The sequence below is a fragment of the Daucus carota genome, chromosome 1 (genome assembly GCF_001625215.2).
Source record: "Daucus carota subsp. sativus chromosome 1, DH1 v3.0, whole genome shotgun sequence".
Classification (NCBI taxonomy): domain Eukaryota; kingdom Viridiplantae; phylum Streptophyta; class Magnoliopsida; order Apiales; family Apiaceae; genus Daucus; species Daucus carota.
Window position 1 is genome coordinate 4,067,312 of NC_030381.2, and position 23,945 is coordinate 4,091,256.

The 23,945-nt window shown below is 34.3% G+C and overlaps 4 protein-coding genes and 1 long non-coding RNA gene across 8 annotated transcripts in view; 1 reads left to right on the forward strand and 4 right to left on the reverse strand.

Annotated features, from left to right (window-relative positions):
- The window catches only part of LOC135151699 (uncharacterized), a 39,619-nt gene extending 38,948 nt beyond the window's left edge, over nt 1-671 (reverse strand). Inside the window, exon 1 of the mRNA XM_064090786.1 lies at nt 535-671. The gene's annotated coding sequence lies outside the window, so the exon portion shown is untranslated. The remainder of the gene's footprint in view (nt 1-534) is intronic.
- Nucleotides 584-6,774, reverse strand: LOC108216390 (uncharacterized). Of its 4 annotated transcripts, none has more exons than XR_010290580.1 (14): nt 6,436-6,774; nt 5,834-5,918; nt 4,624-4,681; nt 4,279-4,415; nt 4,135-4,187; nt 3,980-4,061; nt 3,747-3,880; nt 3,351-3,521; nt 3,081-3,275; nt 2,840-2,880; nt 1,836-1,926; nt 1,554-1,755; nt 954-1,467; nt 584-741 (listed from the first exon to the last, which is right to left on the reverse strand). XR_010290580.1 is itself a non-coding variant. In XM_064090789.1 (13 exons), exons 1-13 carry the CDS (start codon nt 6,602-6,604, stop codon nt 1,065-1,067), a joined length of 1,821 nt encoding a protein of 606 aa, XP_063946859.1. In that variant the 5' UTR covers nt 6,605-6,774; the 3' UTR covers nt 584-1,064. The 4 variants fall into 4 exon arrangements, 2 of the variants coding, with proteins under 2 accessions (XP_063946859.1, XP_063946861.1); XR_010290578.1 differs by having other exon boundaries at nt 890-1,467; XM_064090789.1 differs by having other exon boundaries at nt 584-1,467.
- Nucleotides 6,775-13,041: 6,267 nt separating this feature from the next.
- Nucleotides 13,042-14,815, reverse strand: LOC108201457 (uncharacterized protein At2g29880-like). The gene is made up of 2 exons (XM_017369763.2): nt 14,453-14,815; nt 13,042-13,679 (listed from the first exon to the last, which is right to left on the reverse strand). Exons 1-2 carry the CDS (start codon nt 14,792-14,794, stop codon nt 13,140-13,142), a joined length of 882 nt encoding a protein of 293 aa, XP_017225252.1. The 5' UTR covers nt 14,795-14,815; the 3' UTR covers nt 13,042-13,139.
- Nucleotides 14,816-16,907: 2,092 nt separating this feature from the next.
- Nucleotides 16,908-20,915, forward strand: LOC108201369 (cytokinin dehydrogenase 7). The gene is made up of 4 exons (XM_017369686.2): nt 16,908-17,657; nt 17,757-18,035; nt 19,034-19,296; nt 20,285-20,915. The coding sequence occupies exons 1-4, from the start codon at nt 16,962-16,964 to the stop codon at nt 20,601-20,603; spliced, it is 1,557 nt and encodes a 518-aa protein (XP_017225175.1). The 5' UTR covers nt 16,908-16,961; the 3' UTR covers nt 20,604-20,915.
- Nucleotides 20,508-22,578, reverse strand: LOC135151705 (uncharacterized). Its single transcript, XR_010290586.1, has 2 exons — nt 22,270-22,578; nt 20,508-20,705 (listed from the first exon to the last, which is right to left on the reverse strand). It is a non-coding gene; the product is annotated as an uncharacterized LOC135151705 (long non-coding RNA).
- Nucleotides 22,579-23,945: the final 1,367 nt, after the last annotated feature.

Sequence of the window (23,945 nt, forward strand, 5' to 3'; positions counted from 1 at the left end):
TTCCCATTCCCATTAATCCCTCCTGGGATCCCAAATCATTCTCATTCCCATTCCCCTCAACAATCCAAACACCCCTTGGTCCTTTGAATGTAACGAATTCTTATTTAAATCTAGAAGTTAGTACATTCTCAAAAGACCACCATGTCTGAGGTAAAAAACAAAAACGGGGTAATTTAAATCCTGGAAAGGCATGTAAAAGGGTGGCCATTTCAGCAGCTTCTGTTTGTAAAATTTAGGAGCAGATCTATATAAAACGTCAATGACGTTTATGTAATTGTGCTTTGTAGGCAATATTGAAGTTACAAAATAGAAATTTGGATTTGCGTCAATTTTGTTTCAAAATTTAATTTTCTTGTGTGGAATTTTTTTTTTTTAAGTAAAAAATTGGATTTCAGCCTGCCAACCCTTTTACTGTCCATAGATCTCATTAATCGGAGACTATGGAAGACGACTTGATAACCCTTTCCTCTCTTTCCGCTACATATCTCAAACACACTGGGTAGTGACACAGAACCTGTGGAGTAGGATACATACCTTTAACAGCTACAGTATCTTCGTGGAAAAAGTGGTTGAGCAGCAGATGAACATCAAATTCCTGCCTTTATATAACCACAGTTCAGGCAGAAACGTTTTTACTTGGCTTCACCAGCTCAAGTAAAATATGTAAAAAAGGGTTAGTTGTCACAAATTAACAAAAGTTAATTCTGAGCCTAGTGTCCAAAGATCCACGACTCTAAATATCTGTATCAACAAAGCCAACAAAAGGTTGCAAATTAGATCCTAGCAAGTCTGTTTATATTCATCTTTTTAGTTGTATCGTCCTGTTTACTATATTTATAAAGGATTATAACTAAGATATTGTAAGTGTACCCAAACGGGTACAAGATACCTGACTGTAGTGAACAGGTACAGCATGACCTGTGACAATTATCTTACTTCATTTACATGTTTACCTCCAAGCCATGCATTTATTACTTCTTCTTCTAGTAAACTCTTTTCCTTTTTGGCTGATAGTAATCCTCTCTGCAGTCATCATCCCGCCTGACCTTCTCTGACTTGCATAATTATTCATTTCGAATGTATTTAACGCCATCTCTATGATGACTGGAACCTCGTCTGTGGTCTCCCCCTCTGCACCACCTTTTCTCATCCCTAGAAGAACTTGGTTCAACTCTTGGTCCAAACTGGCTGCAATATTTCTCAATGAAATTTTTGTCATCAGAGAAAAGCATATTTTTATCAGTCTCTCCATGATTACTGCAACTAGAATCGCTGCCATAATGGCCCCTTCTCTCATGGCGATTTTTGGTAACATTATAATGATTGTGACTATGCCTTTCACCATCATATCTTTTAGAGTTATTGGACTTATATTCCACTTCCGAATTTGATCTCTCAGCATGTGTAAATGGGTTTGCTGATGTGTTCCCTGCAAGGGGTGCCACGCTAGCCATCCTAGGATTGCCGCTGCAAGATGTTTTAAATGATATTCTAGCTTAGATAGAAAGGGTACATCCTTATAAAAGCACAAAGTAAATAACATAGCAACTTACCCAAACGCAGGTACGTGACCATACATATATGGCATGTACGGATAAACTTCAATAGGTGAGACAGGATACAAAGATGCACTGAAGGGCATCAATCCAGTATTTCCATACATAGTAGGGTAAGGCATCAAAGGACCAAATGCAGTGTTATTCCAGTATGGTGTCACGTTAGTTGCCATACCCCCTACTTCATACACAGAGTTACCTGGAATTTGAACAAAATTAGGTTGCAACAACCTAAAACTTATATTTTGAGAACAAACAAACAAATGGAACAGCTATTACCTGTCTGCGGCATATGATGTGAACCATTAGCAAAGGGGCAGTCTCTTATAAAATGGTCTGGAGCATTGCACATGTAACACGTACGGTCCGCCTGATTTCAAACAAAATATTTTATAAAATGGTGATTACTCAAGGTGTAAACAAAGAGCATTCAAGCATATCATGTTCACAGCATCCGCAGTATGTTATCGACTGGTGTTGTCAAATAAACTATTACAACAGAACCATAAAACTCGACAACTTGAGCTTGGTGTCGAATTCAATATCATTTAAGAACCATAAAACTAAGAACTGTGCATGTGTTCATGCACTTCTACGCTTATTGTGCCTAGGTTCTGCAGTTTCTTACAGCATTTTTTTCAATAAAAATAAAATTAGTTAAATATATATGATCGACATAAAGATGAGTACATCATAAATTAATATATGTAAAAAAGCTACATTTGCCTCAAATTAATATGGATAATGCACATACAGTCATACAGATGAAAGATCCATTTTGTCGTCTTGATACGTTCAAATTATTATTTCATTTTTTGGGGCGTATAATCTTTCACTTGTTAAGATAACAGGTTCACAATACTAGCAGCAAAAAGATTATACTGCAAGATGATGAGAGAGCAAAACGGCTTCACAGTACCGGCAGCAAAAAGATTATATTGCAAGATGATAAGAAATAGTATGTAGCACAAAATGTGCCAATGCAAATATATAATAAAAAAAATTTGGTACCGAAGTATGAAAAAGTTTTGGGATATTCTTAATCAACAAAATAAGGCCCAAAATGTTTATATTTTTATCACAAAAGCATTATTATTCCATTTAAGAGTGCTTCAACCATTATTTCCTCATGAATTTAGCTAGCACAGCAAATCAGGAGCTGCGAGTACACACTTTTAAGGTGTATTTCCCATGTGGAATAAAACACAAACTCTAAAGAAAACCTAAAATACCATAAACTTAATATTAAGATAAGAGAAGAAAATTATAGACTCAGGACATACCTTTCTGTATCGAGCAGTACCTGAAACTCTTCCACCTTCACCTGTCACGGTTCAAATCATTAATACAAAGATCAACTATATTCCATCATGAAGGTGGACATAAACTAGCACATCTATCTTGAATTGAGAAGGAAAGTCAGCTAAAAAGCAAAACTAAAGAGCGCTTGTAAAGTCAACAATAACAGTATAACAATAAACATGGTTCTAGAAAAAGCGGAAAATTGAATTTTGAATTCCATACCTCTCTCTTGCATATGAATCTGAGGCAAGTAAACAGGATCATTCTCTCCTTGGAAATCAGCAAGGTTTCCCGTCTCACTTAGGGAACATGCATGCTGAGCATATCCATCACCTTCTCTGCCAAGTTTCTTTGGTCTCTTATGAACTATAGTCACATCACTAGAGAGATCTTTAGCCTGGACTCCAGATTCTTCATCTGCAATTGTGTGTTAAAAGGTCATGTACTAGTTTGAGCATAAACCTGCAAGTTTGTTACTATTAAGTTTCCTACCTGGGGCAAATCTCTGCAATGCATTCTCTGAAATAGAGAACTGATTTTGAGATTCAAGGAAATGCTCGATTGCTTGCCTAAGAGATAAATTTGGAAGCAAATCCACTTCTGTAAATTTGTGTGAAAAACACCGAGGGCACTTTGCCTTCTCACCGAGAACTCCACGAATACCTGCAAAATCACGGAAATCAAAATTCATATGATGTACAAACCAGTGCCGTAAGCTCCTCATACAAATTTTATACTTAGCACCAATGCATCAAAATATAGGTTAAGAATTTGGCAAATAGCATGCGATTATCTGCAGAGCCAATTGCCTCTCAACCATGCAGAAACAAAAGATGGATATTTATATGTAAAGAAAGAAGACAGCTTACTACGATACAAATAACTCACATCTTTCACAAAAGCTGTGTTGGCAGCATGGTATCATCACAGCCTCCCTTAGAATTTTGTTGCAGATGGAGCATCTGAGTTCTGGTGGCAAGGAAGAATTTTTCTCAGCTAGATCGTAGAGGTCAACGGGTCTTCTTTACAATTTTCAAAAAAATTATATACAAAAAACAAGTCAGTATTCTCAGATGTAAAAAGCAAAAGAAGAACAAGGGGAAGAAATGAGAAACATTTACTTATCCAGCTTCACATGCTCTTGAATTCTTGATTCCAGCTTTTCTGGTGGAAATTTTCCTTTGGTGTATTCCTGATCAAAACCTACATTGACATAGCAGTATGGTAAGTTTGGCACTTAAAGGGTGATTAAAATATCACCAGGCATAATACGTACCTTTGGGAATAGCTTTAACAAAGTCACCTGCTTGACGCTTTTGGCACCCTGACCTGTACACCAATCATCAAATTGAACCAGTTAATTTTTACTAATACTCCAATCTATTAGCTAATGTAAAAGGAAGACAAAAAAGAGGTATACCTTAATCCTGAGATATTTTCCTTTTTGTTGTCACAGATATTCTTCCTTACAGATGCTATATTAGAGTGTGGAAGGATTTCATCCTGAACCACACACGAATCAATACCAAAATCATCAAAGACATCTATATCTCCACTCTGCAAAAAGGTATGAAGGAGACCTTTACATAAATGGGAGGCAGTTTTTTTTAGGATAAAATGATTATCAGATGTCTTGGTCTAAATACCAAACCTCCGGTAGATATAGATAGTGTCATTTCTATCACCTGATTTGGTTTTTGAATTACAAAAATGCAATGCATGGATCATTCATAATAAAACAAACTGAAAACGTGTGCAAACGCACCTTTTTACAAAGAAGATTTGATTTCTTCATCCCCAAATTTACAATTAGATCATCTGGCCTGCAAAATTAACAAACCATTAAAAAAAGCACAAAGAGCTTATGACTGCTTAGACATCTATTATTATTCAATAAGCATAACTTATGAAAGTATTCCATCCAGTTGAAACTGAAGAGCAACTTGTGTTTTATCTACGAGTACATGATAAGGGTGGAATTTGGTCTTTATCGCAATTGGCAGTGGAAGAGAAACCAAAACATCTTTAAATACAATTCAATTCATCATTAGCACAAACTAACATTGCAGCATTGTGACTGGACGCCACTGTTAAGATGGCTACCCTGACAGATATCCAACTAATCAATGCATTTTTTGAGTAAAGGGGGCTAGCCGGCTAGGTGAAGTGACTCAAGTAGTTAGTACATGCACTTTTTTTATTTTTTGTAAATAAAAAGAATCCAAACTGAAATTTAAGGAGTGCCCTGGTGGTGGCAAAGCTGCCCCTAGTTAATATTGATTCTCAATAGTCTCCCCTATACTTAAAATATATAAAATATCTGAGAAACGATATTGTGACATTCTTGTATGCTTATCATCATGATTATTAATAATTTTATAAAAAAATTGTATAGTGATGTTAAGTCAAAATGTGAAAGTGCAGAATACACTTGGAGGGGCCATAAGCTTATGAAACATAAGTCAGCATACAAGTAAGAAAAAACAATAAACGTAAACAACATCATAAGGAAATAAGTCATGAATAATTCTATAAATTTCCAAAATAGCCTGCAAACAAAACAAAACAAAATCAACGCTCTTTATGAGTTATCCTTTCCCTTAAAAAACTTTGAAACTGATTCGGCGCAAATAGACAGAAAAGGATTATAGATTATTTAAAACGGGGGTAGTTAAACTTGGCGTGTGTCCACACGCACAAATACAGATAAAATTCAAATTTTTCAAAGCAATTCACACCCCCACACTCTCACTGGAACAACATATAATACCTGCTTTCTCCTTACATCTTATGTTTTATTAGGTCAGTAAAGTAAAATGTTGCAAAATTATGCACACATTGGCCTTAATGTTCTAAATGCAATTACTCTTCCATAGTTCCCAACATTATCCAATGTCATAATGATAACAACAATTAAGTAAAAAAATGAAATCAACTGAATCAGACAATTAATAAATAATAAGTGAGAAACTTACGGAGCTGCAGGAACTGATCCGGCAGGAACCCTTTTAATTATCACACTCGAATTGCTAGGAATTTGATGAGTCCCATCCTTATACTCTGAATTCAATCAACATTGGCATCATTAGTCACACATTTTAAAGTTACAGAACCATATTAACCACAAATCAATAATTACACACACATATATAGGCCCAGACCAGAATAAATACACATTCATTTTCTAAAATTAGCCCGGCCTTCAGCCAAGATTAGCCCCTCTCCGAAGAACCCCTAATTTCTACTTCTTTTAAACTAACAATAAAAGAATAGCAGAATTAAAGCAAAAGTGCATATCTATTTTAAATGAACATTGTGTGTACAGCAGAATTGGAAGAAACCACATATGACCTGTAAACAGAGAGAGGGGGGGGAGGGAGAGGGGGGGGGGACAGAGGGAGAGAGGAGAACGGAGGGAGAGGGAGAGGGGGAGAGAGAGGGAGGGGGAGAGAGAGAGAGAGAGAGAGAGAGAGAGAGAGAGAGAGAGAGAGAGAGAGAGAGAGAGCGAGCGAGGGAGGGAGGGAGGGAGGGAGGGAGGGAGAGAGAGAGAGAGAGAGAGAGAGAGAGAGAGAGAGACCTTGACCAGTAACAGGGTCAGAGAAAACGAGATCGAAGTCATGACACGAATTAAGGTTTTTGCGAGCAATAATCTTCGACTTAAGTTCCATAACCGATATCGCCGGCCGGTCTCCGATATCCACCTCGTCAAAGCTCACCGCGCTCCTAAACTTGAATCGTATATGCATGATATCCAATTCGAACTGTATGTATAATTTAATCCACTCTTTACTCTTCAATCGTTCGTGCTTTTGTTTGTGCAGAGAGATTCAATAAGTTTCAGACAAGCAGGGAACTATGTTAGAAAAGGAGTTGGGGTTTTATACATGTGTTTCGAACCCGAAAACAACGCAGTTCCACGTGTCTCGCGCGTGAACCTGTCCTTATAGCACAACGTTGACGTGTGTCGATGAAAATCTCGTGTTTCAATTTCATAGCTTGTGGGCTCTTTGAGGCCTAAACAAAGACTTCAGCTTCATGGATGGGTCAATGGCCCATACCTCACAAAAATGTACTGGCTGCTTCTTTGGTCCAATGGCCCATATCGGTCCAGTAAGTTGTGATTGGGCCATAATAACTGGTTAAATGAGCTGGATTTGACCCTACATGTTAGTTTGTCATCAGTTTCGCCATTATACTCTCTTAAGTCCACTTTGATACGATTTTCGAAAGCTATTCAATCTTTATTTTTTACGAGTAGGGTTATCCCAAATTTAATTTTAAAGTTTTCACAAATAACCGTGATTGATAAATGATAACTAATTTTATGTGAATAAACGATTGACCGATAATTTTTGAGATAAATGTGAACCGGTAAAACTTCAAAGTGAAAAGGATTCAAAAAGAATTGTCGAAGACTGCATATTAAAAAGTCAGAAGGGTTCGTTTTTTTTTTTTGATCAAAAGGATTTCATTAACTCAACAAATCATCCGACACAATTGTCTCCAACAATTGAGATGAAGAAGACGAGTAAACAATAAAGCAATTAGACTCATAAGGAAATCTAGCTAAATGATGAGTTACCTTGTTCGTGTGCTTTTTAACATGACAGAGAACTAGTCTATCAACATTTCGAATTAACTCACGACATTGCTGCAACAGGTCACCAAGTTCCAACAGACCCGGTTCTGAACTTATAAGTAAAAAACAGTGTATTCATAATATTTGTGTAACGAATTTATAAATTAATTTCTAACTTATAAATCGGAATCTGATAATTTAGAAATCATTTTTTTTGTGACTTGTTTTTATTTTTTGATTTTATAAGTATGCAGAGAACCGCTTTAATATATAATTCGTTTAGTTTTTTATTATATTAATAATTATTATATCTAATAAGTTGTGAATATCAAAAAATTTATTCAAACACACAAAGATAATACTCCCTCCGTTTCTTAATACTTTTCCTATTTGTCTTTGACACGTTTGCCAATACACACTTTTGATGGTTAATATTTTTGATTTCGTATTGATATTAAATATAAAAACTTCACCGTATTAAAATACTCGTGAATACGAATCTAACAAGATCACTTATAGGGATGGCAAAATTTTCCAAACCGACGGATATCCGACCGAACCGATCCGAATGGTTTTTACCGAACCCGATTTTTATGGTTTGGTTTCGGGTTTGGTTTTTATTTTTAAAAACCGATTGAATTTGGTACGGTTTTGGTTTTTAGGCCAACCGAACCGATACCGACCCGAATATCCAAAACCCGATTCAAATCCGAACCGAACCGAAACACGACCAAACCCGATATTATAAATTTATCGTATACCAATATACAGTATATATATACATATCATATTTATATAAAAATAGTCATTATCATAAGATAATGACTACTTGTAAAAAAGAATAATTATATTGCTATCTTTTTCTAATAATTTTTCATTACGTATTCAAATATTGAATATGATACAAATTTATTTATAAATATTAAATACTTATCTTTTTATAATGAAATAAAGATAATCTAGTATTAAATAATATTCCCGTCCTCTAGGCACCTTTGGCGGAGAGTGTGACAACATAAAAAGGAAAAGTATTATCAAAAATTTTGTTCAGCTATATAAATAAAATAAAATACTTACAATTTTATATTAAAATATAATGCTTTATTTTCTTGTGTATAACAATTAACCTACATTTATTTTTAATAAGTTGAATTAATAAAATATTTTTAAAAAGCTGAATTAATAACACTTAATTAATACTTAAAAAATGAATCTTCTTTTCGAATTATGAATTATTGTAATTGCTAGTTTAATCATGCATGTTTGTAATAATTTGAGGATATCTTAATTTTTAAATAAAAGACTTGTTTATGAACCTATATTTTAAATATATTTTTTAGTATATTTTTATATAATTTTCGGTTTTGGTTAAAACCGAATCGAACCGAAAACCGATGGTTCGGGTTTGGTTTTTGAACTTCGGGTTTCGATTCGGTTCGGTTCGGTTTTGAAAAACAGTATTCGGTTCGGTTTCGGTTTTCGGTAAAACCGAATCATACCGACCGATTGCCATCCTAATCACTCACGACTATATTTAGTCTTACAGATTTAACATAAATTAGTAATTTATCTTATGAACAGTCCCGACATTGCAAATAGGAAAAGAAAAAAGACACGGAGGGAGTATTTATTTAACACTTGTAATTAACCTAAGTTAGGCCAGCCTGCCCAATAAATACAAATTATTAGACTGACTTGACATATGTTCTCTCTGAGCTGAAAAGTAAGCAACTTATTCAAGACCTTCTCGGCGTCTCCTGTAAAATTGAATGCTAAAGCTACTGATTAGTTCTCATCCTATTCAAATACTGTATGATTTTCGTATGACGGCTCAGTCTCAATATAATCTTGTAGCAGTTGATTACTTATTCAAACAAAAGATTTTCATGATCATGCAATCTTACAGGCACATCACTCCCACCAGTCTCTCCTTAATTATTAGTATACTTCTTCTTATGTTGCTGAATAAGTTATTGAGGTAAATTATCAAATCGGTAAAAGATGGGTACAAGAAAATATTGGGGTCGTTTGGCTGAATTTAAAATAATTGCTTTTTGATTTGAAATTAATAGCAAGTTAAGACTTATAAGTGATTAAAGTGTTTGGGATAAAAGCTATGAGAGAAATTTTAGCATATGTAACACATTAACTTTGATAAATAATTATGCCTTTACATCCTCGAGAAGACTAACCTCTTGGAGCAAGTCTAACAATATCTTAAATTGATGTCTTAAGTTGAATTCAAAGCATTTGGATAAAATGTGTGTTCCAACAATGTCTTAGTAGTGTCATAAACCACTAAGACATCCAACAAATGCTTCATTTTCAAACACGGCTAAGTATGTCCTAAACTATTTCAATGCATCTCTCTCCTCTTGGTTTTTCACTTCCTTCTTGTACCACTTCAAATTAATTATTTATTAACATAAACCGCGCGCGAAGTTCGCACGCCGTAACAGCATGTACACCTACACCTATATGTCTTCGTAGTTGTGCATCACCCTTGTACGTGATATAAAACTTATTATCTCTCTTTACTAATTTAACGTGGGGCAAAGTACAAAGCCACAAATACATTTCAAATCTTCAACCCTATTTTCCTATAAATTATGCTAAAAAATCCATTAACATGGGGCAAAGTACAAACCAACAAATATATTTCAAACCTTCAACCCTATTTTCTTATTGACTATGCTAAAAAATCCAAATATAAAAATGTAATCCACGTGATAACGGATAATTAATTTCCAACAATTATTTGCCTCACGTCTCAAATTTTTAATTTTTTTGCAATCCAATATGAGAGATATCACATTATTTTAAATATTTGGACAAGTATGAAGAAACAATACATGAGTTGAAATACGTGAACTTATAAAATAAAATGAACTCTTGTTATTAGATTATCTAATTGTGTTCTTTAAAATAAATCGATAATTTCACATATTTTTGACAGAAATTTTATGTACGACAATCGAATTAAATACTTAAAACTCAGTCAAAAGCTAATCGACTAGTATGAGTCTGGTATGATTCGAACAAATTGTCCATCAGCTAAATTGAATGACATTGATCTTCAAATATTTTAATCACTAAAAATTATAATGTTGTGTTTGATCAGACAGAATAGAAGAGGATGGGTTTCAATAGGATGAATATTTTGGAACAGAAGATTAAATATAAAATTATTGTGATAAAATCGGATAATAACTTAGTTACAAGAGAGAATCAGACAGTTTTAAATTAGACTGTTTTTTTTAGTGAGTACATAAGGAATGAAATGAGTTCAAAGATTATGACAACAACAAAAAATGAGTTCAAAGATGAAATTTTTGAACAATCATATTCTTCAAATTTTGTTTCACTTTATTGAAATTTATTAACCCAATCAAATATAACAATATAACATAAGAAGAATTAATGTTAATCGACAAGATCTGTAACCATTTTTTGATAGGAATGATTTGTTCAAGTCACTCTGAGATCGAGGATCTGCTAAACTATAAGAAAGGGTTGATTTCATTGATCAAACAAACTCAAGTATTGGTTTAATCTACTTGCAGATAAATTTAAAAATCGGCCGCCTTTGATGAAGTCTTAATCAAAAAATGGACCAACAGGCAACAACATAGTAAAGTAGGAATAATTAGGAGGAATGTATATAATTACAAATCTTCATTAGCTAAGCAAATCTTAGCTTTCTATGTCCTAGGATCCTGAAATCTAGAAAATTAAACAGATCTATGCCAAGTAAATTAGGCCGCTTTTAGTATATGACAAGCATTTGGTCTGTGGAGAGACTGCATAGGAATAGTGGTCGTATCAAATGGTTGATTTGTTTTATCAAGTTCTGAATATACAAGCTTATATATATGAAATATATTTTAATTTTTATATATTTATATACTAATTTATACATAATAAAAGTCAAGATTTTCATTTCAACAAAAAAAAATTGGTTATGATTTACCAAGTATAATTCAGTTTGAACAAAAAGTAGAAGGTAGAAGAAATGATTATGAATTTTATACTAAAATTTATATTCTATTTATAAATTCTTCTTTTATTTGGTTTTTAACAAAAATGAATAAAATTTGTATCTTAATCATAAATTTCGTTTCTATTTGATTTTAACAATACTCTCTTCACCGTAAAAAGAATATTTAGACCTATTCTATTTACAAAATATAATTTTATTTGATTTAGAATATTAAATATTATTCATATTTTATATATAAATTTTTAAATTCTAAATCAACTTAATCATCTTCAACCATCCGGAACCAAAATTTATTAATACGTTCTATAAATTAACATATAAAAATTATGTTTAAGAAAATTCGACTCTAGATAGTCTATAACCTATATTTGAACCCTTACTTATAAGAAATCTGTAACAACATTCCACATCATTTTTTATTACAATAATATAAAATACTTATATATATTATTTTTAAATTATAATTAAATAATATAATTAATATCATCCAAACCCAATGTCTTGAAAATCCAATAAATTTGATGGATGTCTAATTTAGCCCCACAATTTTAACAGATTTCGATGATGCACTCACTACTTCCAGACTTCAAGTTAAAAATGATTCAAAACTTTGGATTTCAAACAAGGCAAATTGCCTCTAGGTTCATGAAATTCAGCTCTAGCCATTGAGGGAGTGTCCTGCCATACCGCGTTAAAGAATGCTAATGCTGGAACTTCTCTATTTAAATTAAAATTTTCAAATTGGTGCATTCTAATTATTGATAAGACGAATGCAACAATACAAATTTGTCCAAAGACAACTAGACAAACCAGATTATCTGTAACAATAATTAATTTTATCAGGATAAATTGAAACTCAAAAAGAGCCAAAGGCCTTCACTAATCCTTCCTTTGTCCTGTTACAATTTTCCGATATACACAATTTCAGCTTCAATCAAGTAGTGTGTAGACCCCCACAAAATGTCACAACTTACCTCATATACCTATCATATTTTGGCATTCATTACATGTGCCAATCAAAATTTGACGATATCCACAGAATAGTTTTAAACTCGGACACAGAATAAATCTTAATTTTAAAGATAGTAAAGATCACCGGATATTTTGAACAATTTTAAATCTAGAAACAGAAGACTTCTTAATTTTTTTTTATAAGAGAATAGTTCTTAATTTTAAAAATAATAAAGATGATCATATATTTTTTCTTTGATTGTACCGGATATTCGAACTTTCCATCTTCTACTCTCTTTTTTGCCATACTAACTTTCCATCTCTAAGGTTGTGTTCACTTCGCATGAATGGAATGGTGTCGGAATGGAATGGGTAAAGGAATGGAATGGGAATGGAATGGGAAAGGAATGGTCATTCCATTCCCTTGTTCACTTGTTCAAATATTTAGGATGGAATGGAATGAAATTAGTCAAAAAAAAATTTAAATTATTTAATGATATCTATTTTAAGCTCTTTTTTAAAGTACTCTCTAATTTTTAATTAAATTATAATGGAAGTCATATTTAATTTAATCACCGTAAAACCCGATTGTTAGTTTTAATTTGAAAAAAAAAACCAATCGACAAAATAAATGCAATTAACTAAAGGCAAAATGATACAAAATTCTAAATTGAACATCATCAAATAAGTACAAAATAAAAATCGACAAGTCTCGAAACATTCATAAGTTTATAAATAAGTGCAGTAATGCTTATATTTCACCGGCAAGTATAGCATCCACAAGTTGTTTCTTCTCTGCATCCGATGCTCCAAAAAATAACACCATCAAATTTTCACTATCAGCTATCTTCTTTGCAGCCTTGAACCTTTGCACAACATCAATGTCAGATATCTTTGACAACTCGTCCATTAGCTTTTCTTTTTTCTCCAACCTATCAGTTTCTGCAGCAATCAACAGCTTGGTGGAACTCGCAAATTCAGCTGCCATCACTTTAGTTGAATTTGCAAACTCAGCCGCTATCATTTTAGAAGCATTATACATCACCTCAGCCATTTGTTCAGCATCAAACTTTTTCCTCTTTGAACTCCTTCTAGAAGTAGACTCATCAGATGCTTGCATACTCGAATCATCATTCTTTCCTTGAGCAGCTTCTTCTAGATTAATGTTTTCTTCCGCCTCCATTGCACTTTCAGCATTATGACCAGTTGCTCTATCTTTGCCAAAGATGATTGCAAGATCGTCGAAAAATGGAAATGGTGTGCTTCTCCATTTCAAAACCCCAACATGAGACTGCAAATATTTCAATTTCACATGCCAGGCAACATGCATTAAGAAAACACATAGACAGAGAAGTGCATGATATGTAAATAAGCAGGAAAGAGTAATAGTAATATATTACCGAGCAACTACTGTGTTCTCAAAGGATTTCAAATCCAAACATATAGCCAACCAAACTATTGCCAATGTTTTACTCCAAACTCCAGACATATACTTTGGTTTTTCCAAATCCAGTGTTCTAACTTAAAGCAGTGTTCCAAACTACTCCTTATCATATCAATAATCACTCTCCTGCAACTAAAAGCTCAGTCACTAAATACTCGTGCTAACACTAATAACAAGATTAGTTTTTATCACTTGTAAATTCAATCCTCCATGTTTAGTAAAAATTCTGCATATACTATCAACACATTTGAATACGACTAGCATGAGCCATAGAAAAGAAAGATCTGCCTACTGTTGCTTCTGTTCTTGGTGAAAAGAGTGATGCTGAATGGTTTCAAAAGACAAATGCAGCCCTCAATAAGGTCTGTATTGAATTGCTCTGACAAAGATATGATCAATTTCTTGTTTATAAAATACTCAAGTTTGTCAGAATTATAAACCAGTTACACACCAAGTATAAAATTGGAACAAGCACAGCAGATGAAGGCAGAAGCACATGTTGATATAATTATAAATCCGATATACATGCAGGCAGGAGGTTTGGCCATCTGGAGGCATAATTACACACCAAGTATATGAACAGGTCAAGGCACGAAATTAAGAGTAAAACAGAAATTTACCTTGGCATATTCAGCCCATACATCTCTTGATGCCGTGACTAGTTGATTTTCAGAATTCCAACCAAAACCAGATGTGCTTCCATATCTTAAGTCATAAACCATATTAAAATCCTTCTTGAGAGTTTTTATTCGAGACTCGATATGTGGCTTCCCCTTGAGGCCTGAAGTTGGTAGTTTGACGCTCAATGAGTTTTCCAGAAATCCAAGATATCCCGGCTTGAAACCATTGTCAGCTTTGTATGCTCCATTGTTCACAAGTTCAATAAGAGACTCGACCAATTTCTCATCTTCTTCTTCAGACCACTTCCTTTTGTTTCTCCCTGCACCTCTTTCCACGTCCATGATAGTATCAGTATTCGATTCCATGTCTGTAAACAACGAAGACAGAAAGCATAGTCAGATTTGCTTTCACATAAGAAACTTAAAAAGTCACATAAGAAACATAACTTCTGTTGTTAACACTGGAATTTTGCTCATGTTGCAGTAACAGATTCTTTATCTAAATAAGCAAATAAGATTCTGAAATTTCTAGGAATTGTACAGAGTGGCTTTTAACTCTGATCAATAACAAACTCCCCATACACATCATAGAATTCTGGTAAATGAGATGATAAATGAAGGTTCAGTTCTGCCTGAGAGCAAATTCAACCCAACCAATTTAGTCAATGCCAGTTCCTATGATATAGAATCCACTGGACTAATAGACAGGCCACAATGGCATAAAAATAAAGCAAATAAAATTCTGAAATAACTTCATTATCATACAAGAGCAAACCATTGCCGCTGTAATAGAGAATTCAGGATAACTTCTTTATATTTTATACACAAAAGAAGAGTGTTTTTCTGATATTAATATACATATACAAAGTACATAGAACCTTTGTTAAATAAAGTCAAAATCATTTAAGCAGGGAACATCAGAGCAAGTTCTCTATTAGAACAATGTATAGTATTAGAACAATATATACGACAGTACTGGCCAGTTACGACATGTAAATTGTTTTCACTTAAGAATGTAAGCTACTACAGATAGTAAAAGAAAGAGCTACTACATGTAAATTGTTTTCACTTAAGAAAGAGCAAATAGTAAAAGAAAGAGTAAATAGTACATGTAAATTGTTTTCACTTAAGAATGTAAGCTACTACAGATAAATATAATTGACCCTCATACAATAAATTAGGCCTCATATAGTGTAGCAGCATCTTAAGGGACAAAATCACCTATTGAGCTGCAAATTACTGTGAAGGACAGACTGTTTCAAAATATATTGCAAATACTGATACATTAGCTTGCTAAGATCAATTCAGAATTTCCATCAATTAAGATTCTCACTTTACATAAAACTCCAATGGAAATCTTTGAAACTACCGTCACAGTTAAACTTCACAAACTAGACAAGTTACAGAAGTGCACCATTGCAAACTTGCAATATTTTAGTAAACAGGATTCTATCTAATGCCAAGCCCAAATATACAAACACATAAATTCATAATATCGACAATTCATACATAATCAAATTTTCAACATTTCAACAATCCACAATAGATAAATGATTATGTGTAATTGATGGGAACTTGCTATTCTCAAGACAATATCAAATTTTAATGAGTGATGATGTTCTGAAAGTCGGAACATGTTCCGAACACGACCAAATTAAATTAAAGCTGTAAACACGATCAAATGTTAACTTCAATTAAAAATAAATCCAACACAAAAGCATTGTGATACATAAATTCCAATATCAAACACATCGCACACAACCAATCCAACACTTTAATCAACAACATATATAGGGAGAGGGAGAGGGAGAGGGAGGGCGAGAGGGAGGGGGAGAGGGAGAGGGCGAGAGAGAAGGAGAGAGAGCGAGAGGGAGAGGGAGAGAGAGAGAGAGGAGGGAGAGAGAGAGAGAGAGAGCTAATCGAGAGAGACAGAGTGCTGGAGCGCTAATTGGGAGAGAGGAGAGATCTGTTCGCAGAGAGATAGTATCTGATCGCTAGGTTAGAGTGGAGAGGAGAGCGACGTAAAACTTGAAGGAATGAATCTGTCCCGGGTGTTTTAAAAGGAATGAGTTGTTTAATATTTGGCCCAAATGGAATGGACTCAGGATTGCTCATTCCATTCAAGTGGTCCAACCAAACAACACAATTCTTCATTCAGCCTGGAATGATCATTCCATTCAGCCCAAAATCATTCCATTCAAGTGAAGTGAACAGAGCCTAAGTAACTATGAATGTTGACATTTCGGTCATCCACTTAAAATCATATCATTTTTATGGAGAATCGAATCTGAAATTGCATCAACTATGAACATCCCAAATCGATAATTTAAATCTCGTTAAAACTATAATACATTTAAACTTGGACAAAAGCAAAAGTGGCAGACAGATGATGTCCATAGTATCATAGTGCCAACTAGATACTAACTATATTCTTATATATACTAACTCCACACACATCTCTACTTACAATTTTAGAAAGAGAATACCAACATAAATTCTCCATTTCACCATGATAGCTTACTTAGAATATCTCCTCCAAGAAAACCAACCGGAAACCATGGCAGAATCCGATGAAATTCCCCTCCTCTCCGCCATTGATCTCCGCGGCACCATCGAACATAATTCCCCGCTTGCCGCCACCGACTTCGGCGGCATGCAAAACACTAAACCCCTAGCCTTCATTCACCCTGCCGGCTCTGATGATATATCGAAAATCATCAGACACGCCGGCAGGTTCAGTAGTATGACCGTTGCCGCCAGAGGTAACGGTCATTCTATTAACGGTCAGGCCATGTCAAATAATGGCCTGGTCGTTAACATGAAAACTATCAAGAAAATTTGCGTTAAGCGCATAAATTTTCGCGGTAACGCCACCTACGTGGTTGATGTAGGTGGCGGAGCACTGTGGGAGGAGGTGTTGAAACGGTGCGTTTTGGAACATGGACTTGCGCCGAGGTCGTGGACGGATTATCTAGGGCTGACAGTTGGCGGGACGTTATCGAACGGCGGCGTGAGTGGACAAGCTTTTCGACACGGTCCTCAAACTTCGAATGTGATCGAAATGGAAGTTGTCACAGGGAATGGTGAGGTAGTGATTTGTTCCGAGAATCAGAGCTCGGATGTTTTTTATTCGGTTCTTGGAGGTCTTGGACAGTTTGGTGTCATTACTCGAGCTAGGGTTTTGCTTCAACCGGCCCCGGAACTGGTACGTAAATTTATCACGTACCAAATTCAGAATTTCAAATGAATTTCAAGTTTTTATATATATTTTCGCGAATTTTATGTGACTTGTGTTTATGATCAGGTGAGATGGATAAGGCTAGTTTATTCGAATTTCGATGAGTATACCAATGATGCCGAATTTTTGGTCAGTCGGTCGGAAAGTGATGAATCGTTTGATTATGTGGAGGGATTTGTGTTTACGAATAATGATGATCCGGTGAATGGCTGGCAATCGGTGCCGCTAAATTCCGACCAGATATTCGATCCGACCCTCGTCCCGTGCTATGCTGGACCTGTTCTGTACTGTCTGGAGGTCGCATTGCATTACAGCAAATCCGATGAGCCCTCAGCCGTTGACATGGTAACTCACTATTCTTATACTCTACATCCTGCAATGTTCTGAACTTCTGATCATCACTAAAATGTGTAGTTGCGGTAATTATTTTTCAATTTGTACATTGCTGCATTGCTTGCTTCGCCTAAGATTCTTGCTTATTCTCTAAACTATAATCGGTGATTAGAGTAACGCTACCGGCACAAAACCGGATATAAAATTTTTTTCCGATAATTAAGATGGAATGTTTTTAATTGATATTTTTTATGTGAATACAAAAATGTCATTCCGATCACAACTTAACACACGTCATGTTGCTGCAGCGGCAAGGGACAATAGTAATATTTGATGCCAGTGTTTAAATCAACTTATTAGCTAGACACTGTATTCCTTCTGTTCTTGTGCTGTTCTGCATCTCTTTGAATTTTACTATACCTTTTAAGATTAGTCACTTTATTAAAGGTATAGGACCCATAAGAGTCAAGATAAAGCAGCATTTAGGATAAAGATTAAAGATTAAGGAGTGACTGCATTGTCGTTGTTCCTGATTAAAATTAACAATATTGAATGATTTTGTGTTAAAACCGAACTGTATACAACCGAACCAAAATTAAAACCGAAAACAGAGAAAGGAGCATATGTTTCTGACTTGGTATTATGGAACTGACCAGACGGGATGTAATACATATCTTCCATTGGATCTTCTGACACTAGCAAACGTGTAACAATTTGACCCACAGGGTCGGGTCTTTTTAACCCGGATTCTGTCCTTTTCTTTACCATACTGCGACAAACCAAAAGCAATAAGATAATTGAATCAGGCCCGAACAGTAAAGTCCTCCTCAGCCTTTCAACATGGAGATTTTGCTACTGACGGTTTGGCCCCACCCACCAGTTTGGTACTGGCCAAAGTAGCCCATCATTTATACTCTGCTTTATAATCATATTTTCGTAAATTTCGTAATGAGTGAGAATTGAATCTAGAATCAGAGTAGTTTGTGTCATAAAATTTTTAAATTTTACAGGTTGTGGAGAGATTGGTTGGACGGCTGAGTTTTGTGGAGGGATTGAGGTATGAACGGGAGCTGAGCTACATGGAGTTTCTTTTGAGAGTAAAACGTGACGAACAACAAGCTAGAGCTAACGGTATTTGGGACGCCCCACATCCTTGGCTCAACTTGTTCGTGTCGAAAACAGACATTGCAGCATTTAATCACCTCATCTTTAACCAAATATTGAGTCATGGAATCGGTGGCCCCATGCTCGTGTACCCGCTTCTTCGTTCCAAGTAAGTCCTTCTCCTTTTACAAAATTTTATTTAAAATTACACATAAAAGGTTATCGAGAGTGTCAGAATTTCGGGCTTAGCAAGCTCGGAATTCTGATACTCCCTGACAAGAGAGGGATTTTCTCATTCTTGAGTACTGTTTCATCTATATAGGACCCTACTAACCCCTCTTGTTTTGCAAAATTGTGCACAAGGGACCCAGATCTCCTATGTTGTTGTACCTTCTTTCTGCCAATTGGGCATAGTACATTGGTTACGAAATCTTTATTTATAATTACACACGTAATTTTGAAAATTGTAAGTTGTAGCGTATAAGAAAACCCCAGCGTCACTCTGTATAAGATAATCTGACTTTGACACAAGATACCCTGTGGACCACTTTGATATGTGTCTTGTTCTCCTTTCGGTTTCTCGGAATTCTGGTTCTGTCACTGGTTTACGGTCTAACTTGATTAGAAATGAGATGTGATACGCCTGGGATTCCTTCTGCAGTATGGCTGAGCAAATACCAGAAGAGTTATGTCTGCTGCAATTAAATCTTTTGGTGGGAAATGAGATAAAAAGTGATAGAGCTTTCAGGGACAGTCGTGCTATTTAAGTGACGACAAGCATATTTATTGGCCATTCCAGTACCATGACACAATTATTTTGTTTTTTGGCACACCAATTATTTTGCCTTAGACCGAATTGTCCCACCAATATTCTTTCTCTTTTTTGTACTTTTCCTTTTCATCACAAACTTTTGCACCCAGGTCCCCTCCCACAAGTGTCACTACACCATTTCAGAGGTCCGATTGCTCATCATATCGATTTTTCTAATATTTTCAAGTTCTAGGTGCATATTATCCGTCTTATTATAGTATCGTCTTGATATAATCTAATCATAAATCTGATTTTGTAGCGAAGTGATTGTTTTGTATTTAATTCTTTTTAATATTTTAATTTTGGCTTATATCTGACGATTTGTCGTTTAAAATAAAAATATTAGGTGGGATAATCGAACATCAGCGGTGTTACCAGAAGGGGAAGTATTCTACCTAGTAGCATTACTCAGATTTACTCTGCCATATCCAAAGGGACCTCCAGTGGAAGAATTGATCTCCCAGAACGACGAAATTATCAACCGTTGCATAAGAAACGGCTTCGATTTCAAGCTATATTTCCCTCACTACAATTCAGAGGAAGGATGGAAGCAACATTTTGGAAATCAGTGGTCACGATTCGTAGAAAGGAAGGCTAAATACGATCCCAAGGCCATTCTTGCACCTGGACAGAAGATTTTCAGGAGAAATCGTCGTGAATCCTAGCTCAGCTCCTAGTTTTACTAGTCTCAGGCTCTCGAATCACAGAGTTCGGGCCATTGTTTCAATTTATCCACCATTTTTGTTCAGTTTCTGCTGTAAGGTCCTCTGCAATTGATCAGGAATTAAAACATTTTAGTAGGTGTACATTAATTCTCAAGAAAAAATTTTGTTTTTTCGAATTTTCTCATTTGGCCTCATGTCATGCTCAAATGCCAGAGTTAAAGAGGAAAAGATTAGCAATTCAAGCAAGATCTCTATCAAGTATCAAGTTGTTATGCAAGTGGAATTGTGGTACTGATGATTTGTTTTAACGTATTGAGACCTTTTGATTTCCAAAAGAGGTGCAATATATTAGAATATGCAACTGTCCAGCACTCTAGCTAGCTAGCACTTGCAACGATTTAGATTTCAATAATTGGGAGCTATTTCCAAAAGTGTAAGAAACATTAAATTATGAAAAATGTTTGGTGTACTTAATCGTGTACAAAAACATGTAAATAATGATATCATTGACATGTGATGGGTTTTAAGTGGAATGAGCCCTCTGCATTTACATCAACAACCCCAATTAAAATCCACCACATCACTTGGCAATGGCATTATGTACAAAAATTCTATACATAATTATATGCACCTAGTACTATTCTTAAATTATTATCGAGTATAATCTTTTGAAAGTATGTGGAAAAAATAGAGTTACTTATAAATGAAGAGGAAAAAATATCACGTTCTTAATTGTAGAAAATATCACTATATCAAGGGATCAATGTTTAGGATAAAAATAGAAAATCTTTTGAAATTAGAAACAGTTGAACTTAGATTAAGTAATAATTAATAAAATAATATTCTCATTAAATTAATTTTTTTTGCCTTGACATAAAAAAATAATATACTTTTATTATCGATAAAGCAATATTTTTCACTGATCTTAATGTTATTATTCTAAAGAAGTTTAATTTAACTCATGCGTCAATCAGCAAGGAGGAACCTGCAGGGGAAAGGATCAACATCCAAAAAAACCAGCCAAATTCCTGGTTAATCTAGGAAAATCTATTAGAAAATTATTTCATGAAATAGCATCGTGATGATAATTATCATGGAATCCTGATTCCATCACTGCGAATAGCCGTGCCAGATACATGTCTACTTATGTTACAAATCATGTGTGTGCATGTATTTAGCTGCATATACACAAACACATCACACCTAAAAACACCTTAATGCTTGGCCAAAAAAAAGAAGGAAAAAAAAAAAAAACCTTAATGAATGAGTTGCAAGTTTAGGAACACATGCAATCTAAGCAGAAACAGATTCTCTTACGTGCAAAAAAGACCTAAACTACAAAAGGCAAGCCTCGATTTTCTCCACACGATTCGGTTCCATTTCCTACCTCAAAAAATCTACTCGGTTTCCCCATTTCTTTCTCTCCTTTTTCTTTTCACTGCTTTAATTATCTCCTTTTTCTTTTCACTAACTCTCATCAAAAGCAGTGAAAAGTTAAAACACAGGTCGTAGGGTTTCAACTTAGGCTAGGAGATTCTGACTTAAAGTCTGTTCAAATGATAAGATCATGATTTCTTGTAAGATGAATCAGCCAAATTTACGTAGCTTTTTATAAAGTGTTTTGTGTGCTTATATGATGTATTTTCATGCATAAAGTATCTGATACCTTGGATGTTTCATGTCTCCTGCTCATGCATGGACGTGCTTTTGCCCAGATTTTGAGGTTTTTCAGTTAAAGCTTCCTCCAAAGATTGTGCATCACTCCTTTTACCACCATTCTGGTATCTACAATCTTGATCCACTTGTTCGTTGGATATGTTTGAATCTTGAAAAGCAGAACCAAATTTCAACTCGTAATGCCATGGGTTCGAATTTTATGTGGTGGGTGTGGGGGGGGATTCCCGAAAAATACAAGTAGAAATTATTTTCAAAAATAAGGTCTGAACCGGTTTGCAACTGAATTATAAGAGGGGTTACAATCTTATTTGCAACTTTGCGTGTATTTTTGTAAATAGTTTTGAAAATGGATATTTGTAGAATTTCCAATTTAGGGTTTTTTTCTATTATTTAATGAATTTTCTAAAATTTTAAAACATTAAGCAAATATTCAACTAAACTTTGTTTGAAATAGCTAGGTAAATATTTTAACACACACGCACATTGATTGGGTAATTTTAGTCTTTTCCTCTAAAAATTCAATTTATAATTAAAATTTATGTACTAACATTTTATTTTTAAAAATAATTGACGAAACTATTTAACAAATTTACCTTCAAATATGTGACCAAAATTAAAATCACATTCCTCCCTACTATTTTACATTTTTACTATCTTCTTACATCTCTAACATAATATATGACAATTTGACTTTTGACACATTATTTTAGATGTTTTGATAGTATAGCTCACATAAGATATAAATAAATATAATAAATTTTATCATACGGTTAAAATATTTAAAATTTATGTTAAAAGTAAACTGTTTGGAACTTAAAAGCCTTTTCTTTTATGATTAGGGAAAATAATTTTCAAAGGACTTTACAGTTGTAGATGAATGTATATAATATTAATGGCTTTTTTCGTTTATTATAATTATAATGTGCTCTTATCTAGCTGGATCATATATAAACTCATAAATTGCAACTTTAAAGTGATTGACAATGGTCCCAAGTCCCAACTCCCAATTTCAACCTAGCTTTTCAACTTTAAGCATAGATTAGTTTTTTTAGTTCATCTGTTCATTCGGAGCCCGAAGTCTTTCTCATGATACGCAATTCATTTATTTTTAAGCGTCTCGATCTCATATAATTATTTGTTAGATTAAAAGCCTCTGTTCTAAAAGTCCGTGATTAATCACGATTAATCATCGATTAATCCTTATTCCGTAACTCGTCGAATTGATTAAATCACCGATTAATCACCGATTAATCACCGATCAATTCAATTAATCCCTGATTGATCCTTGTTCCGTAACTTCACCGATTAAGTCCGATTCCCATTTTTTACAACACCACTTTTTACAACACTACTAGTATATATTAAAAAGTGTTTGGGGATGATTAATTGAGTTATAGAGATATTGAAAAAAATCGCACTTTTAAGAGTTATGAAATAATTGGTGTTTTGGATTGTTAAATGAAAAGGTGAGATTTTAGAGGAACCGCATAAAAAAATATATAATTTTTTTCCAACATTTCGAAAAAAAAATTTGCTAACATTTTTACTCTGTGAAAATATGATTTTCTGAAAATTAGACTAAACACATTCTTTTCTAGAATTTTTGCAAAGAAAACATTTTGAGTTAAAATAGTTTTTGGACCTATACTTTTCAAGGAATAAATT

Excerpts from the sequence above, each read along its gene's own strand:
- LOC108216390 (XM_064090789.1), bottom strand. The coding sequence starts at position 6,604 with ATGCATATACGATTCAAGTTTAGGAGCGCGGTGAGCTTTGACGAGGTG. Across the intron at positions 3,522-3,746 it reads ACACAGCTTTTGTGAAAGAT|GTATTCGTGGAGTTCTCGGT; the intron begins GTGAGTTATTTG and ends GTGATTTTGCAG. Across the intron at positions 1,468-1,553 it reads GGTCACGTACCTGCGTTTGG|CGGCAATCCTAGGATGGCTA; the intron begins GTAAGTTGCTAT and ends AACATCTTGCAG.
- LOC108201457 (XM_017369763.2), bottom strand. The coding sequence starts at position 14,794 with ATGGACGTGGAAAGAGGTGCAGGGAGAAACAAAAGGAAGTGGTCTGAA. Across the intron at positions 13,680-14,452 it reads TATGGGCTGAATATGCCAAG|TCTCATGTTGGGGTTTTGAA; the intron begins GTAAATTTCTGT and ends AAATATTTGCAG.
- LOC108201369 (XM_017369686.2), top strand. The coding sequence starts at position 16,962 with ATGATAGCTTACTTAGAATATCTCCTCCAAGAAAACCAACCGGAAACC. Across the intron at positions 17,658-17,756 it reads TTCAACCGGCCCCGGAACTG|GTGAGATGGATAAGGCTAGT; the intron begins GTACGTAAATTT and ends GTTTATGATCAG. Across the intron at positions 18,036-19,033 it reads AGCCCTCAGCCGTTGACATG|GTTGTGGAGAGATTGGTTGG; the intron begins GTAACTCACTAT and ends TAAATTTTACAG.